General features: G+C 37.9%; 1 protein-coding gene across 1 annotated transcript in view; it reads left to right on the top strand.

The window, feature by feature from the left end:
• The window catches only part of SMAD3 (SMAD family member 3), a 166553-nt gene that overhangs the window by 129032 nt on the left and 16450 nt on the right, over window positions 1-21071 (top strand). The window contains exons 2-6 of the mRNA XM_074294737.1: window positions 774-967; window positions 1156-1290; window positions 4448-4522; window positions 9815-9865; window positions 20847-21059. Of these exons, the coding sequence (XP_074150838.1) occupies window positions 774-967; window positions 1156-1290; window positions 4448-4522; window positions 9815-9865; window positions 20847-21059 (668 nt within the window). The remainder of the gene's footprint in view (window positions 1-773; window positions 968-1155; window positions 1291-4447; window positions 4523-9814; window positions 9866-20846; window positions 21060-21071) is intronic.

Here is a 21071-nt window from a genome sequence, read left to right as displayed (position 1 = left end):
TATTCTGTGCTCTTGATGTCCCCTGCTACTACTGCTGTTATTCAGTCATTTCACTCAAGTCTGACTCTTTGTGACCTCCATTTGGGGCTTCCTTGGCATACTGGATGCTTACTTGGATACTGGAATGGTTTGCCATTTCCTTCTCTAGCTCATTTTACAGATAAAAAAACTGAGGCAGGTAGGGTTAAGTGACTTGCCTGGGTCATACAGATAGTAAGCGAGGTCAGATTTGATCACAAGAAGATGAATCTTCCTGACTCTAGGCCTAATGCTCTACCCACTGTACTAACTAACTGCTATCATAGACTGGTACACGTTTGTGTGTGAAATGAGTGTGCATCTCTTCCCAACTACTTTATGTCTCAATTATTTGTATTTACACAGTAATAGATTTAGACACCTAGTTAATCTCTCCCCCCTCCCTCATCTCTAGATGAGAAAATTGAAGCTTAGAGAGATTAAATGATTTTCTCCAAGTTTAGCTAGGGAGGAAGTAGCAGAGCTAAGATTGTATTCCCAGACTCCAAATCCAGCATTGTGCACTCTACTACACTCCTCTGGTGTCATGTCCTTAACTCAGCTTAAAATATAAGCTCCCTGTCTTAAGGCCAGAGACTGTTTTATCTCTCCTCCACCCATCTTTTAGGCATAACCTAGTGATGAGTAAGTGCTTAGTAAGTCCTTATTAATTAATTGGTTTTTGAGAAATTAACTGCCATAACTTGAGAAGAGCCAAGCCTAAATCTTAATAGCTATTTCTTTTTCCTGCACAGATCCTTGGATGGCCGACTGCAAGTGTCTCACCGCAAAGGGTTGCCCCATGTCATCTATTGTCGCCTTTGGCGATGGCCCGACCTTCACAGCCACCATGAGCTCCGGGCTATGGAGATGTGTGAATTTGCCTTCAACATGAAGAAGGATGAAGTCTGTGTGAATCCCTATCATTACCAGAGAGTAGAGACACCAGGTACCATCAGGGGACAGGGGAAATTGTTGAATTCTGCTCCTGTAGAAAAGATGTGGAAGCTGCCTGTGAGAGTGTGTGTGTGTGTGTGTGTGTGTGTGTGTGTGTGTGTGTGTGTGTGTGTGTGTGTGAAACTCTCCTGCCCACTTTTTTTTTCTTTATTCCCTGATCCTGCTTTGTTTCCCTTGCAGTTCTTCCTCCTGTTTTGGTCCCGAGACACACAGAGATCCCAGCCGAGTTCCCTCCGTTAGATGATTACAGCCATTCCATTCCGGAGAATACTAACTTTCCTGCAGGGATCGAACCCCAAAGCAATTACATTCCAGGTACATAGTGTCCAGAGGGCTGCTTCTGAGCTCTGGCCAGCTGGGGAAAGAACCTGGAGCTCTTGGGATCTGAGCCAAGATGATATGGCATAGACTCATATGCAATTCTCTTTACCTCAAATCCTACTCCTCCCCCCCTCCCCAACCCCCAACTTAATCCTCTCCTGTTTGGTAAATGCTTGGCCTTCTGGCTGCCTTACTCATAACCACATCTCCATTGGGAGGGGCCAGGCTCCCTTTAACTCTACGAGAACTAATGATGCTTTTCTTGGCAGGGAGGAATGGTGTAGACCTTTCCCTTTTTGCAGTCATTTATTTTGGAAATGGAAATAGAAAAATTCGGCATTTATGTAGCTCTACCCCTACCTCCCTACCTCCTGCCAAACTGTTTTCAGAGTGTCTCTGATCATCCAAGTTCTCTCTGTGATGGGGATGAGTAATAGTGGTTTCCAAACTACAGACCTGAGGGAGGAAGGGAGATTGGAGAAGAAGTGGAGTTAAAAAACCCTCCACAGACCCATGAGTGATAGCATTTTCTATGAAGAGATCAATAAATCAGTCATTTTGAGTGATAGCATTTTCTATGAAGAGATCAATAAATCAGTCATTTAATTATGCTCACTATGTGCCAGGCTTACAAAAAGAGGCAAAAGGTAGTCCTTACCCTCAAGGAGCTTATAATCTAATGGGGGAGACAACATGCAAACATACACACACACACACACACACACACACACACACACACACACACACACACACATATAAAAGCAAACTATTTGCAGGGTAAATGGGAAATAATTAACAGAAGGAAAGTGCTAAGAGGAGTTGGGGAAGGTTTCCTATAGAAGGTGAGGTTTTAGTGGGAACTTCAAGGAAACCAAAGAGATGTATAAGTGGAACAGGGAAGACAGAGCATTCCAGGTATGGGCAACTGTCAGAGAAACATAGAGGATCTTTTTTGTGGAATGGCCAAGAGGCTAGAATCACTGGATTGAAGAATACATGTTGGTGGAGTGAAGTGTAATAAGCCTGGAAAGGTATATGGGGGCTAGATTGTACAGACCAGTTTTATTTCACCCCCAGTTAGTTTAAATTTCTTGTGACTGAGGGACTTATTCACTAATGCAGAAAATCCATGACATCATATCATTACATATTGTCTTCTCTGGAAAGCATAGTAGGCAAAGAAATTCAGTCTTTGCTGATAAGCCTCTCTGACTCTGGCTAGGCTGTCCCTTACATGCCAGCCCAACCCAGGTTAAGTTCAAAACCCATTCAACTTAGTAAGGACCTGCCTGAGCTCATGCTTTCATTGGCTCAAACTTTTCAGAATCCAGGATCATCTCCATACCTGAATGAGCACCGGGGTATGACTTTAGTGGAGGGAAGTTTAAGTATTGCTTTTACTGTGTGCTGGGCTTGACTCGGTGTCATGCAAATTAGTTGGTCCACAAGCATGTATTAAGTGCTTATTATGTGCCTTACAATGTGCTAAATAATAAGAAGAAAGAATAAGATAATAAGAAGTGAAGCAGTCCCTGCTATCATGGAGTTTACATTCTCTAGGATCGTGCAGGTTGGTTACTGAAATCATCAGAATTTTCTGGCTTTCCATTTTCAGAAAGCCATTCAGCAGATTTTTGAATACCTACTCTGCTGGATGCTGCGGGAAATGCAAAGGATCATGTAAGACATGAATCCTGTGCAGGATGTTTTATTCTAGTGGGGGAGGCAAGACATAGATGCATCTAAAGCTTTGTATGTGTATGAATAAACATTAAAATAATGAATAATATAACACAAGCACCTGATAAGTGCCAGGTAAGGCTATAGAACATAAAAACTAGACAGATTTTTTTTAATTTTGTTTTTTATTAATTTTTATAATTATAACATTTTCTTTGACAGTACATATGCATAGGTAATTTTTTTTTTTTTACAACATTATCCCTTGTACTCCCTTCTGTTCTAAGTTTTTCCCCTCCTTCCCTCCACCCCCTCCCCTAGATGGCGGGCATTCCCATACATATTAAATATCTTATAGTATATCCTAGGTACAATATATATGTGCAGAACCGAATTTTGTTGTTGTTGTTGCAAAGGAAGGATTGTATTCGCAAGGTAAAAATAATCTGGGAAGAAAAACAAAACAAAACAAAACAAAACAGCGCTCACAGTTTACACTCATTTCCCAGTGTTCCTTTTCTGGGTGTAGCTGATTCTGTCCATCATTGATCAATTGGAATTGGATTAGCTCTTCTCTATGTTGAAGATATCCACTTCCATCAGAATACATCCTCATACAGTATCATTGTTGAAGTGTATAATGATCTCCTAGTTCTGCTCGTTTCACTCAGCATCAGTTGATGTAATTCTCTCCAAGCCTCTCTGTATTCCTCCTGTTGGTCATTTCTTACAGAGCAATAATATTCCATAACATTCATATACCATAATTTACCCAACCATTCTCCAATTGATGGACATCCATTCATCTTCCAGTTTCTAGCCACTACAAAAAGGGCTGCCACAAACATTTTGGCACATACAGGTCCCTTTCCCTTCTTTAGTATTTCCTTGGGATATAAGCCCAGTAGTAGTATGGTTGGATCAAAGGGTATGCACATTTTGATAACTTTTTGGGCATAATTCCAGATTGCTCTCCAGAATGGTTGGATTCTTTCACAACTCCACCAACAATGCATCAGTGTCCCAAAAACTAGATAGATTTAAAGAATGGGAGAGGAGACATGGGATAGAATTATAAGGAAAGGTTTCTACAGTAAAGAGTTCTTCAATTTGGCATTAAAGGATGGACAGTTTGCGTTAAACTTTTTACAGAGTTAGGTATTCAAGAGAGGAGCAATAGCAATGAGCAAGGAAACTCAAGATTTTGTTGGAGAGATAAAATATATATACAGATTACTGTAATTTAAGCCAGTTTATGTAAATGCTCCTTGGGAAGCTGCCATATGCTGCTGAAGACATTGAGTATGTCACCAGGTCCCACTCTTGATTGCTGGCTCCATTCTCATTAAGAGTAGGGGAGCATTAGATTGAAAGGTTGAGCATTTTAAACCAGGTTATATGGAGCCCTAAGACTTTCCAAGAGATTGAGCTCATTTAATATCTTCCCCATCCATTGTCTTTTGTTCTCTAGAAACCCCACCCCCTGGTTACCTGAGTGAGGATGGAGAAACCAGTGATCACCAGATGAACCACAGCATGGATGCAGGTCAGTCACTCTGGGGTTTGACTTTTGCCTGCATAGTTTGATTGTAAGTCTTCATAGAATTTCAGTACTAGATGGGATTTAAAGGATTAGCTAATCCACTTTCCTTTCTACTCCATTTACTGATGACATGCCCAGGGTCACATAGAAAATTAATGATAGACCCCAGACTACAAGTGTGGTCTTGTTATTCTCACCCTTTAAGTGACACCATCTATAGGGTATGAACTGTTTTATTTCAAAGAGTGTGAAGGAGTTTCCCAGTGGATCTGTGTCAATAAAGTGGATTTAAGAGAAAGGAGGTATGTGTAGGCCAGGATTTCTCTGACATAAGGAACTCCCAGTATGGAAAACTCCTTCCTAAGATGCAAATCTATAATTAGTCTAAGACTGTCTCAGGGCACTGTCTGAAGGCATGTCAAAGGATTTGTAGATATTTAAAGGGAGAGGGTCTGCGAACTTGAATGGGGGGGAAATTATATTTTTATTTCAACATAATTGTTTTCTCTTGTTTTATATTTTTTATTTTACTTTTATGCATTTGAAAACATTATTCTGAACAAGGCTCCATAGATCTCATTAGCTTACTAGAAGGGTCCATGACACATAAAAAAGACTAAAAGCCCCTATATTTGAGAATATGTGCGTGTGTGTGTGTGTGTGTGTGTGTGTGTGTATGTATCCAGGTGCAAAGGGGTTCAAGTCATTTTTTAGTCATCTCTTTATGACCCTATTTAGTTTTCTTGGCAAAAAAAAATTGGAGTAGTTTGCCATATTCTCTCCAGTTCATTTTACAGATGAGGAAACTGAGGCAATTAAAATTAAGTGACTTGACCAGGAAGTATCTAGTCTAGATTTGTACTCAGGAAGATGGTTTTCCTGACCCTAGGCTCCTCACTCCATCTGTAATTCTACCTAGCAGCATATGCATGGATGTAATATCATTGCATTTCAAAGTAAAATGAATGTAAAATATATATTAAAATACAGTCATTTTTTGATTATCTGACTTTTAAAAAATATCCAAAGCTATGACTCTTATTTCATTTTCATTAGAATGAAGTGTGCATTACATTTTTTTATCTTTAAAGTCTGGGAGATCACTACAGACTAAGATCAGACTAATATGGTTGAAAATGTACAATATTCCTTTAAAATTAACTTAAAAAACATTTATGTTTTACAAAAAATATTTATTACTTCCCAGTGGACACTTCCCTCCCTCCTCTTCTGCCCCAAGAGTAATACTTCAAAATAAAGAAGTACAATTGAGTAAACAAGCTGACCTGTTGACTATGCCTGACCATAAACACCCCATTTCACACCTGCAGCCCTCCACCTCTACAGAGAGGAGCCATGTTTCCCTACTAGGATTCTGAAGTCAGGACCCATCACTGCATGGAACAGAGATCTGATATGCTTCAGGGTAGTTTTCCAGCACATCATTGAATCATTGTGTAACTTGTTTTCTTCCTTCTGCATTGAACTGCTTCAGTTCATGCGAATCTTCCCAAATTTCTCTAAATTTTCTTTCATCATTTCATTTTTCACAGCTATATTTCATTTATGTTCACATACAGCAGCTACTCTCCAGTTAATGGAGAATAGTGCCATTCTAGAATTTTCCCCCTTTCCTTCTATCTACAAAAGATTCCAGTAGTCAGGATTGGGGGGGAGGGGGTTAGTGCTTATTCCACACAAGGGGAGGACGTGGCAGATGTGGGAATAAGTGTGGTGGGCATGGAACAATGAGACTGGGTTGGCTAGAGCAGAGTTCCTATAAAGCAATAGTGAGAGATGAGGTCGGATAAATTACTAAACAAACTGTGTTTCGTGTAGTGACCGAGCGAGGAAGATGTTGGATTGACTCCTGTATTCCTGACTCAGGCCAGTTCTTCCACTTGAGCCACGTCTCCAGATGTTCCCATGTCATTTGTAATGGGACTGACTTGGCTCCTAAGCCAACAACTTCTTGAATTGAACCTCAGCTGCCACATATAACGTGTTTTGCTTTGCATGTGGTTATGCAAGGGGTTGAGCCAAGTCGATGTCATATCCTAATAAAGGCAGGCGAGCCTGGGCTTTTTGCACACCCAGAGACCAGACATTGCCGAGTCACCCTTCTTTACACACAACTGAAGAGACTGGCTTTCGGTGTGGTTTCCAAAAGAAGGAGGGGGGGAGAGTCACCTTCATTTTGCTAGAATAATTCAGATCAGGGAGGACAGGCATGGGTTTTCTTGCTGAAATCTAGAGCTGGGCATCTTGACACCATTGATTTTTAGTGCTTTCCGTAGCTGGCAGTGTGCACAACATCTGGAATGCATAGAAAGCCTTCCTGAGTGAAATACTAAGTGACCACTTGGAGCCTACAGCTATAAAATGTTGGCACATAAGACGTCTACTAACCAACATATGTCATATTTGTTCTATCTATTTCTTACCTCAAAAGTAATTCTTCATTTTTGAAGAATGGTTATTTTTCTAAAAATACATATTTTTTAAAAAAACAAAACCAAACTCTTTTGGGAATAGTGGTTGCATTTTGCCTTCTCTTCCCATCTTCTCATCTCTTAATCCCTTTTTTCTAATTCCCTTCATCCCTTTCTTCCCTTCAGTATATTTAAAAGGCCCTGTTGTCCATATGAAGCACTAATGATTGCCAAAATAGGAAATTATTTTCACAATTGTATAAAACAGCACTAGAGAGCACCTCCTTGCCCCACTAGTCTTTGCTTGAAGGTGCCTATGAGAAAATCAATTTAGATGGTACTTTAATTACTAGCTACATAATGGTTTTCTAAGTGGTCGATGCATGAAGAGTTAGATACAATCACTTGTTGTCTTGTCTGTCCATATTAGGACTACATTCAAACCATTCCAGACCATTCTCATAGCCCTCACATACCTTACAGAAAAAAGTCAGACTGCTTGATATACCTTCTTTCAAGAAGAATTTAAATCAGCCCACTCTTTTTCTTCCTTTTTCTTCAAGCCTTTGTCTCCAATTATTAGTTACATTCTTTTTTTGATGAGGCAATTGGGGTTAAGTGACCTGTCCAGGGTCACACAGCCAGGAAGTGTTAAGTGTGTTAAGTGTCTGAGGCCAGATTTGAACTCGGGTCCTCTTGACTTCAGGGCTGATGCTCTATCCACTGCACCACTTAGCTGCTCTATCAATTCCATTCTTTAAAAATCATCATAGTGAGAAAATTAAGGCTCTTGCATTTTTGTCAGTTTTTCAAAAGACATCACTTATGTCCTTTGAGTTTGGGAGGTATTATATTGAGAGAATACATCTACTGAGTACACTCCATCTAGGACTCCTCCCTTAGTGGGCACCATAAGTATTTAGACTTCAAGGAGATTTATATAGTATTTGGAATTTAGGTATTAGGGAGAGTATATACTGAGTCCCAGCAGAAAAAGTCAAATACTCCCCAAGTTTACCATGGTCTAAACTAGTGGTAGTATTCTTTCATCTAACATCTAACAACAACACAAAATGGATATTTAATTTTTATTATGTTCAAATTTTATGCTAATTACCATGGGAGATTAAAAAAAAAAAAACAAAGATAAAACATAGACCCTGTCCTCAAGACATAAATAGGTGAGTCTATCATACAGTAAAACAGAAGTACAAGGTAGTATATAATGGCTGATACATACAAATAGTTAGGACTCTAGGAGTTCAGAGGAAGATATTCATTTTATCGGCATAGGATTGTTAGGCATTGAATTAAATTATCATTAGTAATTTTGTAAAAAATAAAGAACTTTACATACTGGGAACAAATGAGTGATATTCAAGACACAGAAGTACAGTATTACTTTATTAAACTGTGACTTTAAGAATAGGGAATTTTTGTTTGTGAATCTAATTAAGGGTAGGAGAAATCGATTTGTGTGTGTGTGTGTGTATGTGTATGTGGGCGCGCATGCGTGCACAAGTGAGTTCATTGCCACATTCCAGTGTGATCACTCAGTTATATGCCTTCTAGGGGAGTTTTGTGAGTTTTTTGAAACCTGAGATTGGGATTGGGATTTCCAGATGCCTGTAGATAGTGTTTAGTACATCATGCAGGCCAACCAATCAAAAGCTGTGGTTGTGGATAATTGCTAGAACTGCTGTCCCACTTGGCTTCTAATCCAACCTTTGGCTGACTGGGTGCGTGGGTATGGTGACCATATGTTCTGTATTTTCTGGGACAGTCCAGATTTCAAATAGGGAAAAGTATATTTTTACTGGGTCTTTGCAAAGAGAATATCTTTTGTCTGACCATGTGTTCTGACTTTTGGCTTGGAAAAATATGGTCCCTGTATGTTTGGGCTGCTGAATAGGAGGAGGTGTTTCCAACTAACCTTCATATTGCTTTTGTCAGCAATGAACAATTTGAATTCACTTTTGTGTGTATAAGAAAAATACCTTACAATTAGAACTGCAGAGATCATGTATTCTGAGCTCCTTTATAATATGTGTTAAATGTTCAAAGACAGCCCTATTGTGACCTCAAATAATTCAAATCATCTGGCGACTCATTAAGCATCCATAATGTGCTAAGAAATGTGCTAGATTCTAGAGACACACAGACAAGAACAGAAATTGGCTTTCTCCAATAGGATCTTATATTTTACTTGCAGAGGAAGAGTACATGCATAGATAAGTAAATCTTAGTTAAGTAAGATAAGCAAATATGTTATATATACATACTCCTGGGAGTGGGGTGGAGAGGGGAAGATGATGGGATGCCTTTGCTAGGTCGGCCTTGGTGTTCTGATAGATGTCTGGATGGGCACTGGAAGTGACAAAAATGAAGAGTTTTAGAGGGTGAATTATTGCAACAAATAAATACACATGTGTATATTCATGTATTTATACATGCATATCACAAGGTACTGGGAGTGGTGCATGTGGAATGCTAACATTGGGAAGATCCTTCAAACGTTTATAGAAAAGGTGTCTCAAGTCTTGGTGCAATTTTAAGCTTTAATAAAAGTCTTGATGCCATTTTAAGCTTTGATACCATAAAATGGCATCACGACTTATTGAAGTACCCTATAGAAAGTGGCCTTTGCATAGAGCTATGTTCTAAGAGACTGAAGGGAGAAGGGACAACATTCTGGATAACGGGGACAATCTACACAAAAGCATGGAGAATGGAGATAGGTTATTGTGTATGGAGGACAGCAGTGGTCAGTTCAGCTTTGCTGAAACAGAGTGCTTGAGGCAAAGCAATGTGGAATAACTCTGAAAAGAGAGATAATAGCACTGTTTTGCTTTTTTTTTTTCAGGTTCTCCAAACTTATCTCCAAATCCTATGTCACCCGCACACAATAATTTGGGTAAGTATTTCTTTCTTCCTTGATTTCTGCTAAGATGAATTGACTCCCACTGACTGCCTAGGGAGAGCCATAGTGATGAAAGGCTCATGTACTCTACCCCAGTGCAATTGTTCTTTATCGATTGCCGTGAAGGTTTCTAATTACAGTATTGCATGGAATGAGAAAATTGAGAACTGGGGTTCTAGGAAAGAAAACCATAGGTTGGGCTATATTTCTCTTGGGCATAGCTAATTAACTATCTCCCAAACTTAAAGAACCACAGTGGGTAGGTGCAGTCAGACAAGCGGAGGTATGTGGTTTGGTGCTTAGTTTCTTGTAGCCCCACAGACTATTTTTCTTTCTCTTCTTCTCCCCCTCTTTCTCTTCTTCATCCTCTCTACCTTCTCCTCCCTGAGAGCTGTTAAATAGTTATTCCAGATCCGTTTAGACAAACCCCTATAATCCAACAGCCTTCTCTCCTTCTATTAGGGTGCAAGAATTTTTTAAAATCCTTTTTGATGTACATGGTAGAACCTACCACACATGGGGAGTCTGTCTAATAAACAGACTGACTAGGTCTGATCCAAGGGCACTAATTAAATGTGTTATCACTTCACTTAGGCATCAGAAAGGATATTGACACTTAGGTTCTGAAGATCTAGATCTGGAGTTCTTAATCTAGACTCATAGATCTAAGATTTGGTAGGTTGATTTCAAAGGGTCTCTGAATTTGGATGGGAAAAAAGAAGATCTTTATTTTTACTAATCTCTAAAACTTACCATTTCCTTCAGTTACTTATAAAAAACAACAAACATGCTTTTGAGAAGGTGTCTCTATATGGGCTTCACCAGAGAGTGCCCAAGAAGAGCATGATACCTAGAAAGGATAAGAATCCATGGTTTAGAGGTGGGGGATAAATTCCAGAGGGAACCAGTTTATTAGATGTTTTTAAAGAAGCAAGACAGATTTTTCTTTGTATTTCAGTTGGAGGGGGCCTTTTGTTCCAAGTTTAGACAATTGGTTATTCTGGTTTTTGGAACTCAATTGAAATCAAATTCATCACGTTATTAATCATGGGAGATGGGAGAAGGGGAAAACTTAATATTTGTAACAGAGACAACTGGAAGAAAATTGAAAACCAGACAATGGAATAAAGAGGTTAAAAGGGGAGAGGGAAGAGGCAGAGTAAATGAAGGTAAATACAGATGTGTATTTCTTTTAATCCAACTCTCCCCACGCAAATACTTTAAAAAAAGTTTAATGCAAGTTGTAAAATATGACAGGGATATGGTTTAACTTCTTTGTGCAAATGATTTCATTGTTAGTGTTGGGCGTTGCACAGGGAAAATCAAATTCCTGATGTGAAAGGACTGTAAGAATTATTAAAAACAAACTCTCCCAACTAGAAGCTATCTTATGCCCATGAAATTAAAGACAGAGATTGTGAACTTGACTCTTTGCTTCTAGTCTTTAAGTCTTGCTGTTTTAATTTTAAGTTTTGAATATTTAACACTATGCATGGAGATCAGTTCTTTAAGAAGGAAAAACATTTTAGCAAGTGGCTCTGGCTCACCAGTGTTTGGGGTTTTATTTAGCACTCAGCAAGCACAGTGCCTGGCACATAGTAGGTGTTTGTTGACTTTTCAAAGAGATACAATTTAAAAAGCATTGTTTTCTTGGGAGCAACTGGGAGGATTGTGATACCTACTGAGTGATTTATAGATCATTTTTCTTAACTATTTCCTGACATAGTTCCAAAGAAGGAATTAATTTGAACTTCCCTTCATAAGATGCAGAAAGGAAAATGGAATTGTAGAAAGAAAATCATTTAAAATGCTAGAATTGGAGGGGACTTGGTGACATCTTGTCTAATATTTCTCCAACTCTTTATTTTTTGGAACTCCTGCGTACTACACATCAGTGCAAGGGGTTTTGAAGGGGAAAAGAAATGTTATTGAAAAATAGTCCCATGTAGCATGTGTGTTCAGTTCATGTGAAAAATCATTAAAAAATTAGTCTAAGCTGGTCATATGACCAAAAAATTGAATCATTCAGTTCACTAAATAATGTGTAAACCAGAATCATTATATTATATTATTCCATTACAATACATGTCAACCTGAGTTCATAAACTAATTGGTTCTATTTCTTTTTAAAAAAAATGTTAAAAAATGTTTTTGTCTGAATATGTTTATGGACAAGGCAGTTAGGTAAACTTAGGAAAAGAGATAAGAAAGCAAAAGGTTAATAATTAAGATTCTTATTTTTTAATTATTTTTAAAAATTTTAAAATTATAACATTTTTTGACAGTATATATGTATGAGTAATTTTTTTAATAACATTATCCCTTGTATTCATTTTTCCAAATTTTCCCCTCCCTCCCTCTACTCCCTCCTCTAGATGACAGGCAATCCCATACATTTTACATGTGTTACAATATAACCCAGATACAATATATGTGTGTAAATCCAATTTTCTTGTTGCACTTTAAGTATTAGATTCCGTAGGTATAAGTAACCTGGGTAGATAGACAGTAGTGCTAACTATTTACATTCACTTCCCAGTGTTCCTTCTCTGGGTGTAGTTGTTTCTGTCCATCATTGATCAACTGGAAGTGAGTTGGATCTTCTTTATGTTGAAGATATCCACTTCCATCAGAATACATCCTCATACAGCATTGAAGTGTACAGCGATCTTCTGGTTCTGTTCTTTTCACTCAGCATCAGTTGATGTAAGTCTCTCTAAGCCTCTCTGAAATCAGCCTGCGGGTCATTTCTTACAGAGCAATAATATTCCATAACCTTCATATACCATAATTTACCCAACCATTCTCCAACTGATGGGAATCCATTTATCTTCCAGTTTCTAACCACTACGAAAAGAGCTGCTACAGACATTTTGGCACATACAGGTCCCTTCCCTTCTTTAGTATTTCTTTGGGATATAAGCCCAATAGCAGCACTGTTGGATCAAAGGGTATGCACAGCTTGATAACTTTTTGGACATAGTTCCAAATTGCTCTCCAGAATAGCTGGATTCTTTCACAGCTCCACCAACAATGTATCAGTGTCCCAGTTTTCCCACATCCCCTCCAACATTCATCATTATTTGTTCCTGTCATCTTAGCCAATCTGACAGGTGTGTAATGATATCTCAGAGTTGTCTTTAATTAAGATTTTTATAATGAAATAAATATAGTGCTTCAAGGAGAATATAATAAATCCTGAAGAAAAACATTTTTATGAGTTTTATTGTTCTGTTATTTCTAATTTGGGCTTTCTTTGGTTGATCCTGAGGTCCAGCAAAGCTATATTGCCAGATGTTAAAAAAAAAAAAAAAAGAGGAGATGAAAAGAGGCATGTGCTGTGTAGATCTTAGTGTCCTGGTGGGTGTCTGAATGATCATTGGAACAGTCTGTCAAAATATTGGCTTCTTAAAAGAAAGGGGAAAACAAAGACTTTTATAGAGCAAATTGTTGCAACAAATATTGTTCCAAATTATAAAACATTTTGTTGATTGCTAATGTATCTTTCTCACTCATCAAGAGATTTATAACATTGTTAAATTCAGAATAACATTGATTTAAAAACAGAAGGTTCTCTAACAATTAGCTTTGTGTTATCTGGATGACCTCTAAGGTCCTGTCCAACTCTGAATTATGATTCTATGATCTTATCTGTGTGTTCTACTCCTGGGTTGAAAATTTTGCTCTGTATTAAGATCATAAAAGTCTTCCAATCAGACTCCCTTGTTTTATAGGTAAAGAAAATAGGTTGAGAGGCTTGCCCAGAGTCACACAGATACTAAGTGTTTGAGTCAGGCTTCCAACCCCATGTCTTTCTGGCTCCAAATCCAGTGCTTTCTTCACTACACTGGTCATCAGAAGCTTCAAATATACATTTTTACATGTGCAAATTTCTTATCCTCAAAGAAATACATGGTATAGAGAGCGGATTATTTGACATTTTCCCTGTCAAATACCCAAAGACATTCTGCTACTTACTAGGAGTTTCAAACTTGAATTCTGTAGATGCCTATTAAGTTTCTACTTTATATGTTTGTAGTAGAAATTTTAGTCTTACACAATGATGCTTATGACATTTCTGTCCTTTCCATTTGCTTTCTTCTCTTCATTGGGACCACAAGTTGTCAGTCATTTTTATGACGGGGTGAGGGAAAATGCAGTTTTCCTAGTCTATCCTGGTTATTGCTCTCCCTCGTCAGTGTGCTAGTAAATGTTTAACAACCAGGTCTCCAGAGAGAAAATAATCATGAAACACTAAAATTTAATTTGCATTAGCACTATTTTCTCCATCACTTCCAACTTAGATAATCAACAAAACAATAAGCCAAGCTCTAGATTTGTAGAGTTTGCTCATTTCCAGGATACAACTAGAAACTTAAGTCAACTTTCGATGTCTGGTTTAAAGTAGCATAAACCCATCCTTAGCACCTATTTCTGTTCTGACTGTTCACCTGGCATCTCCACTTGACTAAATCAAAGAGAGCAGTGCGACATCACAGTACTTTGTAAGGAAACTGAAGGGTTGGTGATCTCTGTAGAGTGTTTTCAGAAACCCAGCAACAAGCCTTGAAGCATAGTAGATGCAGGTTTGTCAGATTTGGTTGAAAATGGGGAGATGGCATGTGATTTTCCTGTTGTCTTACAAAATTGGGGTGCATGTGTGTGAAAGAGAAAAACAGAGACCAAGAGACAGAGACCAAGAGACAGAGAGAATGAATGTGTGCATTCCAGATTTTCTAGAATGTATAATTGAGGAGAAAAATGGGGGCAAGAGGAGGAAGATTAATGATCTTGTCTAAGAAAATTCTTCCAGGTGAATAAGTTACTCCCTGGCTATACCTTGGGGAACTTAGGGATATGCATTAATACTTTGAAAAATTTAGGTATCATTTAATGCCCTGAAGCAGCAATTTATTAGTGATGTAAAAGTATTAGTGCATCTAGCCAGAGGCCTTCAGTATCCAATGAATAGCTTACTTACTTGTTAGGAAAAATTCTGATTGGGGGTGTCCTTTTTATAAGAACTCCCATTTTGGCTCTTTCCAAACATAACTGAGAATAGGTGCTTAGAAGATTTGACACCTAATAGTACAAATGGGATGGGGTTTGGGGAGGTGGAGGAACAGTATGTGAACTTCTGGGCAAGTTATTGGATTTCTTCAAGCTTTTGCTAGATAAACTAGTGTTAGATTCCAAGCATGAAAGTGGCTTATCATTTTACCTGTTTTTTTTTTTTTTAAACCATCTCTTCTGCTAAATTTGGCTTCTGTCCTTGGCCCACTGGTTCCTTTAGATTTTTACATTATATGTGTTTCCCTCCTTTCCTCCTCCTCCTTTATCCCTCTCATTCCCAACTGGATTTAGTTCATTTACAGATGTTTTTAATAGAAGTTTCAGTTGCCAAGTATTGCCTTCTGGGTTTTCTTCTTTTTTTCTTCTTCTTTAAACAAAACAGAAAGAGTATGCCAGTGCAGAGCTGATTTCAATATTGAGGTCATTCAGTAAGTTTAATCTGGCAGAGGGCCAGCCCTAAATTAAGGCACTCTGTTGTTCCTAATGGAGAAGTCATGTGATCTCTGCTCTAGAGAGTGCTTGGGTGGCTCATTATTAATGCTATAGGTCCAGTCATCCTAAACACTTCTGCTTTGGCAGAATAAATGAGCATCATTGGGGCACAAATGGGCAGACAGAAGAGGGAAAAGCTGTGGGCTGCAAGTCAGTCTATAAGTAGCCAGAAGTATTTGGGAGATAATTTGGAAAGATGGAAGGAGGGTGTTGGAGAAAAGAAAAAATTCATCGTGGGTACTCAAGGATAACAACTAAGTGTCTGGGAGCAGTACTTCTCTAGGAATCTGGTCGTGTTTTGAAATAGAGGTTAACTAACCTAAATAACGCTATCTCAAAAGCAGCTGTCAAACTTTTCTTTGGCTCGACTACACAGCTCCCCAGAACTGGCATCTTCCTAATTAAGTGTCAAGCTCCTGCATTACAAATGTTTTCCACTAGTTGCTTTGATACGATGTTGTGTTGTCTGTTCAACATGTCCTTGGGAGATGCAGGGATGTTTGGCGGAGACCTCAGATCTGTCTGGGAGGGCCCACTGACTCAAGCTGCTGTTATGATGAGCTCTGAATTCTGAAATGTCTTAGGCTGTTGGTCCTCCAAACTAGCATTGATGAGGGACGTTATTTCAGTACTGGGTCAAACAAGAAAGCAGGAATGGGCAGGTTTTTTAGTTTTTTTTTTCATCTTTAATGGAGTTAATTGGCAGTGAGCAATTAATTATTCTTCTCCTCCCACCACTGACCAAAAGGTATGCTCCATCATATAGAGGATAGGCCAGTAGAGGCAATCTGTTGAACAGAATTGGAGATTTCGGATTGATTTTTAAGACACTTAAACTTGGCCAAGAAGCACAAAATCATAAGGTCATAGAGCTGGAAGGGACTTGAGAAAGGCCACTCATTTCCTTTTATGACTAGCAAACTGAGCCCTGGAAAGATGAAATGATTGCTATAGGTCACAATACCCAGCAAAAGGCAAAGTTAGGATGAGAACCAAGTCAGGTGAAATGGAAATTCCCTTTCTTCCTCCTATGATGTTTGTTCTTAGTGGAATTGGACTACTTTGAATGTTAGACTGGCCATTTTTTAAGTTTATACTTAAGCCACTAGCCATTTTAAATTAAATTTCCAAAGCAAGTCACTTAGAAAGTCACTTATCTCATCATGATCCTAAAATAACAATTGATATGTTTGACATATTCTCTATAGAGCCAACTAGGTTCATTCTCTGGAAACCAGAGCGCCAGGTTCTAGAGGAGGTTGCTGTTGCCTCCTCCTTTACATAGGGCTAACAGAAGGCCATTTTCTTTCCCTCTGCCTCTCTATTTCTTTGACTTGCCTTGTTCCCAGTGGAGGGAATCTGATTCTGAGCAATATCATAGAACTCTGATTGCCTTACTTTATCATCAGGTGTTCTTACCCTGGTTCCTTGCATTCCCAAGAGATCTGTGGATAGATTTCAAAGGGACCATAAACTTGGATGGGAAATAGAATTACATTTTTAAAAAAAAGATTTGATTTCCTTTGTAATCCCATGTTTTATTTCATGCATTTAAAAATTTCTGAGAAGTATATTTCCTTCACTAGACTATCAAAGGGGTTCATAACACACACACAAAAAAAGACTAAGACCCTCCATCTTATAGCACAACCGTGTCACCTTACTCCATCCTATGGAGTGGAACAAGGATGACTATATTTTCTATACTGATGCCATGGAAGAAACAGACATATCCAGGGCCATAAAGTCAGTATCAGAACCAATGAGTGAATCAATAAGCAATTTACTAAACTTACAGGCATTGAATAGGCAAAAATAAAAATGAAACCATTCTTCCCCTCAAGGAGTTTATATTCAAGGGAAACAGCATGTTCCAAATGAGAGCCATTTTTTTCTAACTCTCATACTTTTCCCCATTTGTGTTATGAAATTTTAGGTACTGACTTGATTGGAGTCATCAATTGAACTAAAAATGAAATTGTTCATCAAATGAAATTGTTCAATTGTTCATGAAATTGTTGGCAATTCATGAAGCAATAGTAGCCATGTAGCTGAGCCATCTACTGAGACCCTAATTAATTTGGAATGTTTTTCCAAATCAGACTTCTTAATTTTTTAAAGTTTTTAAGGGGGGTCAGGCTTATGTTCTACTCTGGTCATTTCCTTCAGTAAGAGTATGCTGTAGGAGGCACAGAAGAAGACTTAAAAATTAGCACCTGAATCTCAGGGTGAAATTCTTTTGTTCTTGCATGTGTGGGCCACCATCACAGAATCAGGAGCTATAGCATAGAGAACCTAAATGTTACATAAGATAAAACAAACCTTTCATGGAACCTGCATAAAAATCACTACTATAACACATAGAATTTTGCAGTGACCTTAGGCTGGTAGGTTTAGAATAAAATTTATTACAGATCTAGTTTACCTGGATTTCAGCAAAGCACTTGTTCAAATCATGACATCTTTAAAATGTCATTTTTGTCACAGGACAAATAACCATACAATTATTTGAATTTAGAGTTAGTAAATGACTGGATTTAAAGAATAGTTGTTATCCAGTTCATGTTACTTTGGAAAGAAATCTTTAGTGAACTGTGTCATGCATCATGTTGAACATTTTTATCTATGGTTTCAGATACAGACACAGATAGCAGATTTATTCAAAATGCAGATGCCACAAAGCTTTAAGGGATAGCTAACACATTGGATGACAGTATCCAAAGAGGGAGAAAAACAGGCTAGAGTGTTGGTCCAAGTTAAATAAGAAGTTGAATAACAATAAATACAAAGTCCTATATTTGATTTAATAAAACTTAAGTATGAGGTGGGGACTTACCAGTTGGTCTGAAAATGATTGTAGGCATTTTTGTGTATTCAAAGCTCAATATGAGTCAGCAGTCAAATGGGGAAGCAGTACTCAACACACACACACACACACACACACACACACACACACACACACACACACACACACTCTGTGGCTGCATTATGAGGTGTATGATGTCCAGAATAAGGAAGGTGAGAATTTTATATTCTGCCCTAGTCATACAACATTTGAAAGACTGTATTCAGTTGTGGGTGCCATAGCTTATAAAGGACATTGGTAAGTTGGAAGATATTGAGTATAATGAAGGACTTCAAAGTCATATCAATGTGAGGATCAATTGAAGGAACTAAGAGAAGAATAAGGATTTTAAGAATATTAAGGTGTGTTTGTGATAGTTGTTTTCAGGTATTTGAAGGACTCTCATGGAGAAAAGGAAACAAACTTGTTTTGCTTGGCCTAGAATAAAAAAAATATGGAAATGTATAGTTAGCCCAAATTTAAGGAAAAGTTCCCTAATAGTGGGAGTTCTGTAAAAATAGAATGGGAAACCTTGAAATCTAGCAAGCTTCCCCTCACTGAAAAATCTTCTATTTAAGATTTGGCTGCTCAGTGATGTCATAGTGAGGATTTTTGTAGTAGGGATCCTACTGAATAGTTAGTACTTCAAAAGAAATGTAAGCTATAGCCCAGGTTTTCAAGGAACCAACTATGTTGTGTATGTGTATATGTGGTACATATAAGGCTATCCCAGAGAACATTTTCTTATTAGAATAGAATCTCAGGGGATCTCATCCAACCACCACTTCTGCTGCAAACAAGTTGAATGATTGGGGCAAATAAAACCCTGAATTTAATTCAGTCTTCTAATAGAGCTGAGGTTGGGCTTTAATTTCCCTATCTATAAAATGAAGACATTAGACTTTATTTCTTTTATTCTACCAATCTTATTAAAGCATTTGAATATTTGAATGGTTTATGCTACAAGTGTTCATAGAAAGAGGAGGACCTTAAGGGGATGAAAAAATGGAGAAGTTCTCATGATGGATATGGAATGAGCCAGTCTCTTAAGAATAGGTTAGATTTGGATAAGATGATTTGGGGGGAGGAGGAGGAGGAGGGAGTACATTCTATTCATGTGGAAGAATCAGAATGAATAAACATGATGGGGCAGTACTTTGCTCAGTATGTCCTGGGAAAAGTTCAGAGGACAACCTGGCTAAATCAACCAATTAACAAACATTTCACAATTGCTATTCAATCAACAAACATTTCTTAAAGTACTAAGCACTGGGATATAAAAACCAAAAGAGAGGGAGCTGGACAGACTGACAGACAATGACAATTACAATGACAATCTCTGCTCTCAAGGAACTTACATTCTATTAGGTGAGACAATATATACCTATATAAGCATATACAAAAATTTTTTTTAAATGAGGTGGTTAAACAAAGATAGGAAGGGAAGGCTCTAGTAGTTGAGAAATATATAAATATATATAAAAATATGGGGCGATTATTTTTGTGGGGAATCACTAGAGACTTTGATCAGGAACAGCTTCATATGGGGTTCGTTAGCTGAATTGTGAAGAATATAGGGACTCTTATGTGATCTTTGGAAAGAAATGAACTGAGATGTGTAGTATGGAACTTGATCAGGAAAAGATAAAACAGTTGGATTTCTTGTGAGCAAGAAAGGAGTATGGCTAACTTTTGGGAACCTTGGAAGAATGACTAAGAGGCTGAATTTTGAGAAGGGCCGGAATAGTTTTGCACTAGTTTCTTTGAGTAGTTAGTGTAATCAAATACCATATTTTTTTCAGCACTAAGGATGGCATATACTTTTAATCTCTTTGATTAGGTTGGCTCGTTTTCTGAGGTGACTGGTGCCATTAACCAGTAGCCTGTTGCTTTTATGTATACTTTAAGCACTTCTTCATATAAGAATTTCTAGGCTAAAAATTATCTGATAATTGCCTCATTTGATCTTTACAAGTTTTACATCAGGAAAGGCATTGACAAAGTATATGGAATTCTGCCTTATAACCATATATGGCTTACATGAGACAAGTTTTATCCCCATTTCACAGATGAAGAAACTGCCGAGGAGTGTTTTGAATGAGCTGTGTATACGAGGTCGCATAGCAAGTTTGTACTAGATCTGGGAATAGAATGAAGGTCTTCTGGTTTATCAAACCAGTGATTATCCATTATCAATGTTCATTTTTTCTGTTTTTCCTTTCTATAATTAAGTATAAACTTAATGGCAAAAAATCCAAATGTACAAACAAAAATAAAACAAATTGTCCATGATCTTGTAAACTTTCCAATATATATTCAGTTTGTTTAAAGGAAAAGTCTTAATAAGAATTACAAAATTATTCCATTTCTGTAACCCTTTTTGAACTGTTGAAAAACTCCCTTTTCCTCTGAATTTTGTTATCATTATTATTTTTATAGAGTTTTTGCTTTTCTTTTCACCCTTCTCCATTACTTTGTATAATTTTTCTCATTTTTTTTAAATGAGTGATTCTCATGGCCATATTGCTCAATGACTTGCTTTGTGTCTCTTTGTGTCTTGTGCAGATCTGCAGCCTGTCACATACTGCGAGCCAGCCTTCTGGTGCTCCATCTCCTACTATGAACTGAACCAGAGGGTGGGGGAGACTTTCCATGCCTCTCAGCCTTCCATGACTGTAGATGGTTTCACTGACCCATCCAACTCGGAGCGTTTCTGTCTTGGTTTATTGTCCAATGTGAACAGGAATGCAGCAGTGGAGCTTACCCGCCGGCACATTGGTAAACACATCC

The sequence above is a fragment of the Sminthopsis crassicaudata genome, chromosome 2, assembly GCF_048593235.1.
Source record: "Sminthopsis crassicaudata isolate SCR6 chromosome 2, ASM4859323v1, whole genome shotgun sequence".
Classification (NCBI taxonomy): domain Eukaryota; kingdom Metazoa; phylum Chordata; class Mammalia; order Dasyuromorphia; family Dasyuridae; genus Sminthopsis; species Sminthopsis crassicaudata.
The sequence above is the reverse complement of the archived record's forward strand: the minus strand, read 5'-3'. Positions and strand labels throughout refer to the sequence as shown.